This window comes from Chiloscyllium plagiosum, chromosome 20 (assembly GCF_004010195.1).
Source record: "Chiloscyllium plagiosum isolate BGI_BamShark_2017 chromosome 20, ASM401019v2, whole genome shotgun sequence".
Lineage (NCBI taxonomy): Eukaryota > Metazoa > Chordata > Chondrichthyes > Orectolobiformes > Hemiscylliidae > Chiloscyllium > Chiloscyllium plagiosum.
In genome coordinates, this window is record NC_057729.1 from 12,797,929 (window position 1) to 12,813,852 (window position 15,924).

At 39.6% G+C, this 15,924-nt stretch overlaps 1 protein-coding gene across 1 annotated transcript in view; it reads right to left on the bottom strand.

Annotated features, from left to right (window-relative positions):
- LOC122560030 (protein-glutamine gamma-glutamyltransferase 2-like) overlaps nt 1–15,924 on the bottom strand; it is a 34,604-nt gene that overhangs the window by 9,259 nt on the left and 9,421 nt on the right. Inside the window, exons 3-10 of the mRNA XM_043710196.1 lie at nt 14,477–14,716; nt 12,149–12,267; nt 11,821–11,949; nt 10,867–11,044; nt 9,392–9,527; nt 7,863–7,966; nt 6,909–7,151; nt 2,105–2,374 (exon numbers count right to left, since the gene is read on the bottom strand). Of these exons, the coding sequence (XP_043566131.1) occupies nt 2,105–2,374; nt 6,909–7,151; nt 7,863–7,966; nt 9,392–9,527; nt 10,867–11,044; nt 11,821–11,949; nt 12,149–12,267; nt 14,477–14,716 (1,419 nt within the window). The remainder of the gene's footprint in view (nt 1–2,104; nt 2,375–6,908; nt 7,152–7,862; nt 7,967–9,391; nt 9,528–10,866; nt 11,045–11,820; nt 11,950–12,148; nt 12,268–14,476; nt 14,717–15,924) is intronic.

A 15,924-nucleotide genomic window follows, 5' to 3' on the forward strand; every position in this document is an offset into this window, starting at 1 on the left:
AGGGCTGGACTGGGTATTTCTCCAGTTGCTGAGACTGCCCTAAACCATGTGGAAACCTCAGAGCAGTCTAGCATGTTCTGGTGTCATGGCTTCCACTGCTGGTCCTGGGGGAAAAGCAAGTCCAGTCTATGTTCTACCTGTCCAGTAAGAGCTTCACGACCATGCCTGCACAGTGGACTGGTTCAGGGCAGTCTCAGCATCTGGAGGAATGCCCAGCCCAGCCCTGCAGGAAGAAGGGTAAATAACCTTCTCCACTCCAACAGGGAAGGTTTCACTATCTTTTTATGATATCTCACACTCACTGTATCTTTGGTACTGTCCCCACCTCCCACCAAGGCTCATGATCTGTTGCTAATACATTTAATACGTTCCCCACTTACTTCATTCAATTGTCCCCTCTCTGCCATATTGAAGGCAAATATCAGAAACAATGCAGGCAGTTCTAGACCTATAGTGCACATCTGGGTACACAATGCTGCTAGGGATGCTGGTCCACTGTCCGGTGAGTGGTGAGTTGTTCTGGGAATAAGGTATGGTAAGCTGGGCTGGGAGTTGGACATATTACTCAGCATAAGGGCTGAAATGGTAACTATTGCAGTGAGAAAGCTTGCTTGGCTGCACGGTGAGAATCAGAGTCAAAACATGTGGCACTGGAAAAGCACAGCAGGTCAGGCAGAATCCAAGGAGCAGGAGAGTCGATGTTTCAGGCACAGGCGCTTCATCAAGGGTTCTGCCCTGTTACAGTTGGAGTAGTAAGGTTCGAGGGTGGAGGTGCAGGAACTGGAGGAGATGCGCTGGAGGGCATTGTTGATCACATGGGAGGGGAAATGGAAGTCCCTGAAATAGGAGGACATCTAGGATGTCCTGGAGTGGAATTGCTCATCCTGAGAGCAGATGTGGTGGAGGTAGAGGAATTGGGAGTAAGGGATATCGTTTTTACAGAAGGGGAGGGTGAGAGGAGGTGTCGTCAAAGTAGCTGTAAGAGTTAGTGGGTTTGAAATAGATTACCATGTTGAGTCGGTCACCGGAGATGGAGGCAGAAAGGTCCAGGAAGGGGAGGGAAGTGTTGGAGATGGTCCATGTGAACTTTAGGTCAGGGTGGAAGGTGCATGGTGAGAATAACTACACTAAACTCAAAGCCACTCACACTTAACCAACAAAAAACTGTAAGGTTCAGCTCAGAGTTAACATTGCAGGCGAAAAACATAGACCTGAATTTTCAGGGCACCTACTCCTCACACCTCATCATCAAAATGTCAGTTATCAACTCAAATAAAACCTGGCTGTTCCTCAAGGATATTACAATAAGATCTTAAGTGTTCCATGGTGTATTTAAATTTGAAAGGAGTCTTACGTGAGGGATGTAATAGAGGTAAGGAGGACTTGGAAATCATCTGGACAATGACCATGCTTTGCAAATATTTTTCTTTGCCTCTTTATAGAGACTGCCTGACAAGCTAAGCACTTCCAGATTTCCAGATTTTGCAATATTTTGCTTCAGTATATATGTCTTCTATACTCAATTTAATAAGATCAGTATAGATTTAAACAAGTCTCAACAAAAGTTGTGATTGGCAACATCAGAATCCAACTTAGGTGCTAACATGTATAAGCCATTACTTTATCACAGGTTATTATTTTAACAGAGTTATATCTCCTTGAAAATAATAGATAAAAAAGTGTCATGCAAAAGAATCATCTTAAAGGATTTTTCATAAACTACAGTTGCTGTCTGCTGTGCAATAATAGCTTGTCTCCACAAACATGATGCCGTGCTTCGTATTGAAGTAACTAGTTAACCTAATTTGAAAGAGTTGCTTGAGGTGCATGTTAACCAACATAACAGGAGAACTACCTACTGTTCTGTAAATATCTTTAATGTGCATCTGAACAGGCAGTCAATACTTCAATGGCACACTTCATCCAGTAGACAGTGTTTCTGGAAATACAGAACTCCCTCAGAACTACACAGAAACCCTGAATTGGGGTTTAAATTAAGGCCATATGACTATTTAATTACTGGTCTAATTTGGTAAACATTCATCTGTCCTGCTATATAACTACTACTAATCTTTAAGTTTGAAGACAACAGTTCTTTCATTACCTTTATTGGGGCCGATAGTAATCTCCTTTTTAAATTTTTTGAAACAGTGTTTCTCTGTTTTTCCATTGTAGCTTCTTTTCTTAGCCCAAAATCTGACGTTGCAGGACTTTTCCTCTGATGTCTTGTTGGAAACAACCATGGAGACAGCAACAGGTTTGCCATTGTAAGCAGGCATGTCGGTGGTCATGGACAAACTGAATATTTTCTCTGGCACTGCGATATTTTGTATTCTGTTAGCTTTTTCAAAAACACGTGCTTCTTCCATGGAACCTGAGAGTAAAATAAAAATGATGTTCTTGTGTATGAGATACCATAAAACATAAAAAAAAATATAAAAATAATGTTATGCCCATCAATCCTGCTATGCCAGTAATCATGGCTGACAATCTGAATCTGTAGCCTGTTTCCACTTTCTCCCCATTAGTTTAGATCCCTTTAGCCCTAAGAATTATATTGAACACATACTCGAAAATTTCAATGTTTTACCCTCAATGCTGTCTGTGGCAAAGAATTCCACGTGCTCACTGTCTGGTTGAAGAAATCTTTCCTCTTCTCAGTTCTAAATGGTGTACATGATATTCATAAATAGGAGATTAGATTAGATTACATTACATTACAGTGTGGAAACAGGATCATCGGCCCAACAAGTCCACACCGCCCCGCTGAAGCGTAACCCACCCATACCCCTACATTTACCCCTTACCTAACACTATGGGCAATTTAGCATGGCCAATTCACCTGGCCTGCACATCTTTGGACTGTGGGAGGAAACCGGAGCACCCGGAGGAAACCCACGCAGACACAGGGAGAATGTGCAAACTCCACACAGTCACTCGCCTGAGGCGGGAATTGAACCCGGGTCTCTGGCGCTGTGAGGCAGCAGTGCTAACCACTGTGCCACCGTGCCGCCCACATTCCTCTCATTCTTCGAAACTCCGGTGATTATAGTCCTCAATGATCCAATCTCTCCTCATATATCTGTCCTGCCATCCCTGAAATCAGTCTGGTAAACCTTCCTCAGATAAGAAAACCAAAACTACACACAATAGTCCAGGTTGTTGTCTCACCAAGACCCTGTAAAATTCCAGCAAGACAACCCTGCTCCTGTACTCGAATCCTCTCACTATGAAGGCCAACATAGCATCTGCCATCTTCACTACCTCCTGCACCTGCATGGCTAATTTCAGTGGTTGCTGTACAAGGACCCTTGGGTCACATTTATGTCTGTCTTTCCAATCCATCACCAATCAAATAATAATCTGCCTTCCTGTTTTTGCTACCAAAGTGAATAACCTCATGCTATACTTCTTCAGCCATGCATTTGTCCACTCACTCAACTTGTCCAGTACCAAACAGATTTGCCTACTTTTGTGATGTAGTCTATTGATAACATTTTCTCTGACAGTTTCATAGTCAGTATCATTGACAAATTAAACAACTGACTTAAAACTGAATTCTTTACTAGCTGGACCATGCACATGGATCAGCTTCTTATCATAATTTACACCACAAATAATTGCCATTCTGTTTATTTTCCAGTTTTAAGAAAATTTGTTAGTTTGTAACTACAGTAAAATCATCTATGCATACTTTATGCGTCCTTAACTTGTGCAACAACCAATTTTGTCTTAACTTTGTGAAAATTTGCATAGATTTCCTTTAATTTCCATTAGGATTGTGGACGATACAAAAGTACGAGTGAAGATAAGCAATGAGGATGACACTAATCCACAGAGGTATTTAGACAGGTTAAACGTAGGGGAAAGATTTTGCAGATGAAATTTAATGTGGAGAAGGGTGAAGTTGTGCACTTTGGCAGGAAGATAGAGGAATTGAGTATAATTTGAATGAAGAAAGACTGCAGGAAGAGATTCAGGAGATGTGTGTGTGAATGACAATAAGATAACATACAGGTTCAGTGGAAAATTTGGAAGGCAAATGAATTGGTTAGCCTTTATTTCAAGGGGAGTGGCTTATAAAAATAGGACTGTCATACTAAATCAATATAAGGCTAATCAGTTCATATCTGAATACTGTGTATAATTTTGATCCTTTCAATTAAAGGAAGATATATTGGCATTTGAGGCAGTCCAGAGAAGGTTCACTAGGTTGATTCCAAAGAAATATTCTAATGAACAGAAATTCAGTAGTTTGGGTCTGTACTCATTGGACTATATGAGCATAAGAGGTGATCTTATTGAAGTATATAAGATTCTTAGGCGACTTCATAGAACTGCTAGAGTTTGGAAGCAAGCCATTCAGCCCTTTGAGTCTACACCAATCCTCCAAACACCATCACCCTGACCCACCTCCACTACTCCATCCTTGTAATCCTGCATTTCCCGTGGCTAATCTACCTAACCTGGACATTTGTGGATTGTGGGAGGAAACCGGAGCACGAAGAGGAAACCTACACAGATATGGGAGAATGTGCAAAATCCACACAGATAGTCACCTAGACATAGGGAATTCTGTAAAATCAATACCAATGCATGCTCAATCTCTTCAGTGACTTATTTTAGAGTATCAAAATGTTGACCATCAGATCAAGGTACCTCTTGCCATGTTTTACCACACATTTCTCCAGGTTTTTGAATTACAAATATTGATTTCCTCATTTTCATCAGATCCCTGGTTTCCTAATATTTCTGACCTGCTTTATGTGTCGTCAATTGAGAAGACAAACAAAAAAATTCTAATATCTCTGCTAGTTTGCTATTATAGGCAGCATCAGGAGGTGGGGAATTCAACATTTTGGGTGTAACCCTTCTTCAGAACTGGGGGTGGGTGTGGGGGAGCAGCAGATAAAGGGGGGAGGGGTAGGGGAGTGGGGGTTATGTGAACACAGGTAGAGGGTACGGCCTTGTTGGTCGATGGGAGGAATGAATCCGATTGATAGCTGGAAGGAAGGGTTGATCAGAGGAATGGAAAGAGAGGGTGCTGGGATGGGAGGTTATTTGAAATTGGAGAACTCAATGTTGTGTGCTCCAGACTGTAGGCTGCAGTTCTCCAATTTCAAATAACCTCCCTTTCAATGCCCCATACCCTTCCCAGCCCATCCCCCTCACTTCCTTTCTTCTGTTCGACCCTTCCTTTTAGCTAACCCACTAGATTCATTCCTCCCATCGACTAACCAGATCATACCCTCTACCTGTGTTCACCTATTCCTACCTAAGCATCCTGCTCTCCCGCCCCACCCCTCACCCATTATCTGAAGCTCTTCTTTCACTCAATCTCAACCTCCATCCTGAAGAAAGTTTATATCCGAAATGTTGACTTCTCCACCTCCTGGCACTGCCTGCCTTGCTGCGTTCTTCCAGCTTCCTGCTTGTCTACCTTGGATTCCAGTTTTTTTGTCACTAACCAAGTTTGCTCTTCACACATCATATACATATCATTTATATTTCTTGCTAATTTATTCACATATTTTATTTTGCCCCTGTTGTTCTACTATTGATCACCTTGTTGAGCTTTTAAAATGCTCATAATTTTTTGATTCTAGATTCAGATACCAATTGTTTCCTGCAAGGCATTTTTTTACACCAACTCGTAAATGTTAACCAGATATCCTCAATTATTCTAGTCCCATTTGCCAGCAGTTGGCCCATATCCCTCTAAACCCTTCCTATTCATATACCCATCCAGATTCCTTTTAAATGTTGCAATTGTACCAGCCTACATCACATCTTCTGGCAGCTCATTCCATATATGCACCACCCTCTGCTTGAAAGAGTTGCCTTAGGTCCCTTTTAAAATTTTCCCCTCTCACCCTAAACCTATGCCCTCTAGTTTTCCCCCAACCCAGGGAAAAGACCTTTTCTATTTACCCTATCCATGACCCTCATGATTTTCTAAGCCTCTATAAGGTCACCCCTCAGCCTCCGATGCTCCAGGGAAAACAGCCCCAGCCTGTTAGCTTCTCCCTATAGCTCAAGCTCTCCAATCCTGGCAACATCCTTGTAAATCTTTTCTGAACACTTTCAAGTTTCACAATATCATTCCGATAGAAGGGAGACCAGAATTGCACGCAGCTTTCCAATAGTGGCCTAACCAATATCCTGTACAGCCACAACATGACCTCCCAACTCCCGTACTCAATACTCTGACCAATAAAGGAAAGCATACCAAACACCTTCTTCACTATCCTATCTACCTGTGACTCCACTTTCAAGGAGCTATGAACCTGCACTCCAAGGTCTCTTTGTTCAGCAACACTCCCTAGGACCTTACCATTAAGTGTCTAAGTGCTGCTAAGATTTGCTTTCCCAAAATGCAGCACCTTGCATTTATCTAAATTATACTCCATCTGCCACTTCTTAGCCCATTGGTCCATTTGATCAGGATCCTGTTGTAATCTGAGGTAACCAACTCCTGTACTCAACACTCTGACCAATAAAGAAAATCATATCACTATCCTATCTACCTGAGACTCCACTTCCAAGGAACTATGAACCTGCACTCCAAGGTCTCTTTGTTCAGCAACATTCCCCAGGACCCTAATATTAAAGTGTATAAATCCTGCTCTGATTTGCCTTTTCAAAATGCAACTCCTCACATTTATCTAAATTAAACTCCATCTGCCACATCTCAGCCCATTAGCCCATCTGATCAAGGTCCCATTGTACTCTGAGGTAACCTTCCTTGCTGTCGACTACACCTCCAATTTTAGTGTCATCTGCAAACTTGCTAATTATACTCACGTCCCAGCTCCTGACTACTGCTTGGAGGTTGTACATAACTACATACAATTACAGATTAAACAAATTTTCCTTTACTATTTTGCATTGATTAACTATGTTCTTACCATCAGGATATTTGTAATTGCTGGTGACATCCTCACGTTCATCGAAACCACATTTTTTTGTGCTTATCTTGTGGCCAACACGTGATTCGTTAGATTCTAGTTTCATTTTCTCGCCACTTTCAAAAACTAACCAGTCAACACAACTTGCATTTACTTCAGCAAAAACAAATGGGGCATCATATTGCGTGCCAACCTCTCCTTCTTTGATTGCCTTTACTGAAGCTGGTCCACAGCAGTAAACTCCTAAAAAGCAGGGAAAATTTGAGTCAATTATATAAATATGACAAGAAATTGCAAAGTGTTTTTACTGTCTGTACATTGAACTTAAACAGAACATTTATCATATGCACATTGATACTTGGAAGTGCATTTCCCATGAACATAGATCTATCCCTTTTTAGGGATTTCAATAAATGTCAATATTTTGCAGGTTATTGAAAATGCTCCAATTCAATTATCATTTGGTGCCACAAATTCATAATCTCTCATTTTATTCCTAAATGAACATAAAATGCTAAGACATGAACATATGTTAAACAGAGGAGCCTTATATTCTCATAATATATACAAGATTAATGGGCAATCTGAATAAGATTTTTTAAGATGTTTAGAGGAATTAATAGAGTAGAGAAAAATATACCTTTTCTGATATGAATACCAAAAGAAAGTCATAATTTAGTTTAGGGCATTTAGAAGTAATGTCAGAAAGTATCTCTTCACACAAAATTGGTGCTAATTTGAGGAATTCCCTCCCCAAAACATTTTTATTAATAGTACTGAACACTGGAATCAAGGCAGATAGATAGAATTACGTTTTGGATCAGACACAACCAAATCAAATGGCAGGATAGGCTCAAGTGCCTAAATGGTCAACCCTTGTTCCGAAGTTCCTGAAGTGTTGAACTTTCATTCATAATTCACACCATGTTCCTTAATGCTTTTTTGATTCTTTACCATCACTTGTCTCCTGTGGTGTTGCATCCACTGCCTGCCATCCATCATAACCTGGCTGCAGGTCATTTCGTAACATCCAACATTCATCCCACACATGGAAGTTCCTAAAGCCAAATACAAAAATGTAAGATATGATATTGTTGAAACTCTCACAGAACAAAGCTATGGTTCTTCCTAAGGAAAGACCACAAATGCTGACTGGTTCTTAGCAACAAATACTGACAGTCTCTAAGAAAACCTATGGAAGTATTAATTTATAAATTGTGACTTCCTGTAAATATTGACCCACTATAGAAAACTCCAACCCAATCAATCAGAAATGTAATTGCAGAAATTATTTATTATTAGTGAACAACAGTAGGCTTCTACTGCAAAAACAGTACATACAGTATAGAAATTTGATGATGTGATGCCTAAGTTGAGACGTCCTTTATCCAGTTTGGCAATGTTTGTTAAATATTGAGAGTTATGATTAGGGCCACTTATTTATTCCTAAGATTGCTATTATAAGTTTAGCCTCTATTTGCCAAACTGACAATCTCTGGTCATTGTTCAATATCAAGCACTAATTAATCTTAATTCCCCAAAAGAGTGATGCGCAATATCCAGAAGTGTGTTTTGTTGCAGTTAACATTGAATTAATAAATTGATTACTAAATATTCCAAATAACCATTTCATATTGAAGGCAGCATTGTGGCTCAGTGGTTAGCACTACTGCCTCATAGCACTAGGGAACTGGGTTCAATTCATGCATCAGGTGATGGTCTGTGTGGAGTTTTCACATTCTCCCTGTATCTTAATATGGTCCTCCCACAGTCCAAAGACATGCAGGTTAGGTGGAATGGCCATGTTAAATTGCCCAGAGTGTCCAAGATTTTGTAAATTAGATGGATTAACCATAGGAGGTGCAGGGTTACAGGGATAGATAGAGAGTTGAATCTGGGTAGGATGCTTTTCAGAGAGTTGATGTGGACTTGTTGGGCTGAATGGCCTGTTTATACACTGTAGCGATTCTGTGCATGATAAGCCTTGCACTTTTAGGAAAGCATTCAAAATGCTTCTGTCAAATTCAGGTTTTCGACAGATCTACACTGCTTATATTAATACTTACATTGGCAAAAACCCTTAGGTTAATGTGCCATGATTGATAAAGCTCATGTAAATACACAGCTAAAAGAACAGTCCCACAATATGGGAGGATACAAATGAATCCCCTTTACCTATCTTATTAAATACAAATTTAGAATCTCTTTCCTGTCTGCACCACTGTCAGAATACAATAAGTAGCCTTTTCCAATTGTACATTAATCCATGTGAAATAAAGACTTCCTATTTAAATATGGACAATTAGACTTCTGTTTTCGTGTTACAATTATTCATTCACTCCTGCTTCCATTAGCATTACAGATTGATGTCATTAAGTTCTCTCCAAACTAGGTTTAACTATAACACTAATGTTATGTTATGTAGCTTCCATTTGCTAACAAGGTACAGTGCAGTTTCAGTATGCATTTAGTCATTAACTCACCAAACGCTATCATCGGATTTTCCCATAGATTCTCCTTCTACATCCCAGTATTCATCAATGGTCAAATTTGCATTAGTATCATGAGCAGAATCAAAGTTTGTGACCACACGAGTAGGAATTCCCAAGCATCTCAAAACTAAAGAATGAAAATGTTATTAATTTACATCCTTTATTCTCATTAGTGGTAAATTAACTATCCTGTAATATTCACAACTGATTTGACCATCTTATATTTGGATGCAGATTACATAGGTGTGTTCAAAATTTAAATGTAAAGATTGTTTTCAATTCAAACTGTAATGTTAACACAAGATGTGTGATTCTGGCTAGCAAATTAACATGCAGTTTATAGCTAAATTGCTAAAGCTTTTCTGACGCTAACACAATGCATAATGATATTTGTTTCAATAATAGCAATCAATATAGAAGATAAAATATCATTCTTTATTGCAAAATGAATTATGTGGTCAATTAATTCTATCAGGGTGTTTCCATTTTGACATTGGGCTAGATTTAATGTTGACAATAGGACTCTTGCCCATAACGTTTTAAATGAAAGTCTTCACAATCGCTCCTCATAATGTAGTCATCGAATTCAAAATACCACCATGGTAGACCACTTTGGCCTGATTTGACCAGCTGGAGGATGTTTTAATCTTTCTATTTCTCTTGATATAAAGGTCAGCATTTCTTGAGTGTTTTTGTTTATTTTTTGGTGCTACAGTGGCACTGTTACACACCACTCCTTCAGTCTGAAATGGAACCTGTTTTTTCTTACAACAACACTGCAGCCAATCTTGTGTTAGTGAACGTTCAATGGAATTTTCAGGCCCTTAGAATTATACTTCTAGAGTTTCTTGTGGGTTAATCTGAACTGTTACTGTTTCAACAAAAGATTAGCAAACATGCTGGAGAAGTAATGTAACTATGATGATCTTGCAATTTCTCATGATGTTCCTCTGAATTATTAGATTAGATTAGATTACTTACAGTGTGGAAACAGGCCCTTCGGCCCAACAAGTCCACACCGACCCGCCGAAGCGAAACCCACCCATACCCCTACATTTACCCCTTAACTAACACTACGGGCAATTTAGCATGGCCAATTCACCTGACCTGCACATCTTTGTGACTGTGGGAGGAAACCGGAGCACCCGGAGGAAACCCACGCATACACGGGGAGAACGTGCAAACTCCACACAGTCAGTCGCCTGAGGTGGGAATTGAACCCGGGTCTCTGGCGCTGTGAGGCAGCAGTGCTAACCACTGTGCCACCGTGCCGCCCACTAATGGTCAAGTCAGGAGAATCCGAGGAGATTTCAGGCCAAAACCTTCTTCGAACATTAATGTATATCCTACAAACTTTCTGTATACAAGTATATTTGGAAATATCTATGTACATACCAACATTCACAACTGAATTTAAATTGTAAATCCTTTCTTTTAGAGGTACAGCATGCTTTATTTTTGTCTACCTGTGCAGGTGACTGCTGCAAATACCCAGCACTGCCCATAGCGAACTGGTTTGCATCCAAGCTGGTTCCATTTGCGAAGAATTTTAATACTTCCATTCCATTTCCCAGGATATACTCCGGAAGTGTATGGGCCACCCCATTTGCCATAAATTATTCCATTGTCATCAATGCAATTCACCTGAAAGGATAACACAAATAATTTTTATTGTGATTACTGTGTAATTACAGCAATAAAGAAGACAGCACAACTGATGGAATCAAGGCCATTTACAGAGATTGCCAATGCAACTGTTCTTTTTCTGCCATTAATAGGTTCAGCCTTTTGCAATAAATTATAGGATTAGCATTGATGGCACATTGCATCTTGATTGCTGGGGGGGAGGGGTGCATATCTGTGAAGGAATCTTACTGTACGCAGGTTTGTTGTACATTTACCAAAATATTTGATTGGTTGTAATACACTTGGAACATTCTGAAGCTGTTATGTTATGTCCCATGGTCAGTATGTCAATATTTCTTTAGGAGACATAATACATCAGTATACTTTTAAGACACATGATCATGACATTGTCACTATGTTATGATGGCATGTTATGTTAGCTCATTCTAACTGAAAGCACTGTAATCTGACATTTTAATGTTTACCCAGACATTGATGACCTTGTGAATGTATTGTAATGTTTCAATACAGAAGTTAGTTATAATAAACATCTGTTGGATTTTTCAATACCACAATATTCATGTCTAGTTCCTTATGTTATGTGCAATAGTATTAGCGTTGCTGCATCCATTAAAACTTTCCAAGTTAAGACAAGAAACTACTTAATACCAGCTTTAGAAAGCAAGCATTTGGAAGGGGAAAGCTTCTCATCCTTTGAACAATGTCAATTTCTGTGAATGCTGACAGATGTATTTTTACTAGTTGCCACTGCAGAGATCTGTGTAAGCACTTACCATAGCAGACACAATTCTAGAAATATGAACAGGACAACCTCTTTCCTTAAGCGCCTCATTTGGATTTTTCAGGTATTCGGGTGTGTTGTTCAATAATTTGATGCATATGTCCAAAATATCTTCTTCAAACTGTAAGCATATGCATGAGTCAATTGACAAATTGCATTAGAAATCATTGATAAAATTCAGTCCTCATGTTTCTCTCAGTTGTGTAATTTGAACTAAAATGAAATGTCTAACCTATGATGCAGGTAAATGTTTAATAATGTTGCAAGATTTCACTTCAGCTGATTATTCAAAATCAGGAGATGCCCTGATTTTCACATACCTGGCCAAAGTTCCAGGAACGATCACTGATGTAGAAACTGCTGCCAACATAAATAGATCCAGTTTCGTTCATCACATATTCATCTCGCTTAGCATCATTGTCCAGAAAAACCTCATCCTCTGAAAGTAGGTACAACATTGAGCAAACCATATGGGATGTATAATCAAAAGAACAATTATAGACTGGAACTGATAATGCACTGATTCCAGACTAATGCATGAAAATTAATTGAATGCATACAAAATAGTAAGGTGACCACTCCAGTGCAAAAACCTGAAGTTATGGTATATATTTTCAGCCAGAAACACTCAGGGTATAATCATTTCAATGTTCACCAGAGGTCCCAGGCATCAGAGACACCAATCTTTAAATAGTTCATTTCACTCCATGTGACATCAAGAAAGGTTACATGTACTGCCTAGAGCAAAGGCTATGGTTCCTGATAACATTCTGGTATTAGTGCTGAAGATCTGAGCTCTAAAACAATCTGCACCTTGGGAAAAACTGCTCAGTTCAGCTTCATCAATAAGCTATTAAACATCAGTAAAGTGATGGGAGATGTTTTTGACAATGATGTGCACTCAGCAACAACCTGCTCATTGCTGCTGAATTTGTGCTTCTGCAAAGCCTTACATTTTCAAACATTATTGTTGCAAACATGGAAAACGTAGAGCTGGATTCCTGATATTAGTTACATCCCTTGATATCAAGGCAGTATTTGACTGGTCATGATGTCAAGGCAGCTGGCAAAATTGCAGTCATTAGGAATCTGAGACAAAAATCTTCACTGGCTGAAGTCAATCCTACCATAAGGGACACTGGCTTTGAAAACCATTTCATCTCAGGCTCTTTGCTGCAGGAGCTCATCAGAATCAAATCCTGGTCCAACTTCACCTGTCTCATTGACGATTATTCCATCACACAGTATGGAAACAGATCCTTTGATCCAACTCATTCATGCTCTCTAGTTTTGGTCACTCCTACCCAAGGGAAAAAGACTTTTGCTATTCACCTTATCTATGCCCTTTATGATGAGCATGAATTTGGAGAGGTAAGGACTGAATATGGATAGTCAGCATGGCTTTCTGCATGGGAACTCATGTCTCACAAATTTGATTGCTTTTGTTTTTGAAATGTGACCAATAAGATAGATGAGGGCAGAGCAGTAGACATTTAATAAGGCTTTTGACAAATTTCCACACAGTAAACTGGTTGGTAAAGTTAGATCACATGGGATCCAGGGAGAGCTTGTCAGTTTGATATAAAATTGACTTGACAGTAGGCGACAGAGGATGTTGGTGGAGGGTTGTTTTTCAGACTGGATGCCTTTGACCAATGGTGTCTGGCAGGGATCAATGTTTGGTCCACTATTGCTTTTTATTTATATAAACGATTTGGAAGAGAATATAAGAAGCATGATTAGTAAGTTTGCGGCTAACACCAAAATAAGTAGCATGTGGACAGTGAAAAGGTTATCTAAGAGTACAATGGATCTTGGTTAAGTGGACCAGTGAGACGAAAGGTGGCAAATGTAGTTTAGATAAATGCAAAGTGTTGCATTTTGGTAAGACGGACAAGGGCAGGACATACATAGTTAATCGTAGGCCCATAGGGAGTGTTACTAAACAGAAAGACATAGGGGCTCAGGTATATAGTTCCTTGAAAGCTGCATCACAGGTAGACAGAGTTGTAAAGAAGGCATTCGGCACGCTTGCCTTTTTTGCTCAGACCATAGTGTAAAGAAGTTGAAACATCATGTTGAGGTTATACAAGACATTGGTTAAGCCACTTTTGGAGTACTGTGCACAGTTCTGGTTGTTCTGCTTTAGAAAGGATATTATTAAATTAGAGAGGGCTCAGAAAAGATCTACAAGGATGTTACTGGGCCTGGAGGATTTGAGATATAAGGAGAAGTTGGATAGGTTGGGACATGTTTCATTGGAGGTTGAGGAGGGGCAGTGCCGTAACTCACCAAGTTGTTTTTGACCACTCCTGCCAACCTTGTGATACCTACCAAAGGAGTTAAAGGGACTCAGAAATCTCAGCATATGCATTTCTTCCAAGACTCACTAGAGTATATTACATATTGCTGTTCACTCACTGTCACTGGAGGAAAACTTCTAGAGCATTTTCACAAGCCATACTGTGGACGTACCTTCACCAAAAGAACTGCAATGGTTCAAGAAGGTGAGGCACCACCACATTCTCAACGTCAATAAGAGATAAGCAATGACATTTAGTCTTGTCAGTGATTCCAATATCCTACAAATGAACATACCAAATATGGTAACTATTGGTAGAAATACTGTTCCTTAAAAGAAATTGTACCTGCACACCAAGGGTTGAACAGCACAACGAAATTTCCAAGATAGTACTGCATCTTCGGATTATAAAAATGCTGCAGTGTTAACCGATGGTAACCAATCTTGGCTTTCGGTGATGGTGATATGGTTAGGTGCAATTCACTGCTGGTGGACGAGGAAATAATGCCACTCCATCTCTTTGCATTTATTAAATCTGTTAATGGAACTTCTACTTTAGTTCCATTTGATTTCTGAGGTTCTGGACCTAAATCAAGACAAACACAGTTAAATGAGTGACAATAAGAACTTATTTTTAACCAAGATATCATATTGATCATATAATTTGATTCCCATCTTTGTTTTTTTTTAAAAATCTCCATGCTCTTGTATTTTCTTCAGCACCACAAACCTCCAAGATATGCCCTTACTTGAGAATTCCCTTCTTAAATTTTCTTCTTCACTTTCCTCTGTTCAAATGCTCCCTAAAAATTAAATTCTTTGAGCAGGTTTTTGGTCATCTGTCTAATATCTCATTATGTAGCTTAATATCAAACCTTGCTTTAGAAAGGCTCATGATAAACATCTTGGAATGTTTTATTATGTTGTACATGATTTGGAGATGCCGGTGTTGGACTGGGGTGTACAAAGTTAAAAATCACACAACACCAGATTATACTCCAACAGGTTTATTTGGGAGCACTAGCTTCCAGAGCACTGCTCCTTCATCAGGGAGCTGTGGAGCCTGATGAAGGAGCTACTCCAGAGCTACCTGATGAAGGAGCAGCGGTCCGAAAGCTAATGCTTCCAAATAAAACTGTTTAAAAATCACACAACACCAGGTTATACTCCAACAGGTTTATTTGGGAGCACTAGCTTCCAGAGCACTGCTCCTTCATCAGGGAACTGTGGAGCCTGATGAAGGAGCTACTCCAGAGCTACCTGATGAAGGAGCAGCGGTCCGAAAGCTAATGCTTCCAAATAAAACTGTTGGACTATAACCTGGTGTTGTGTGATTTTTAACTTTACTATTTTGAAGGTATTGCATAAATATTAATATTCTTGTTGTTATATTTTATGATAAATTGTCTTGCCTTAGGGGTTCAGATACTGGTTTCTAATTCAGACCTCAATATAGCACTGTAGTCCGCTTACGTTTCATTAGCTGCTTTTTTGTGATATATCCTCTATACCACTTTGGCATCAGTGCAAAAAGGTTCCTACATTGTATCAACTCTGTTGTATTAACCTAGAGTCAGGTCTCTCAACTTACTCTGAAGTGATGTTGTCAAATAAAAATTATTCTGGATTAGTGATGCTGGAAGAGCACAGCAGTTCAGGCAGCATCTGAGGAGCAGTAAAATCGACGTTTTGGGCATCTTCAGGAATACAGGCAGCGAGCTTGAACGTGGAGAGATATGTGAGAGGAGGGTAGGGGTGGGGAGAAAGTAGCATAGAGTACAATAGGTGAGTTGG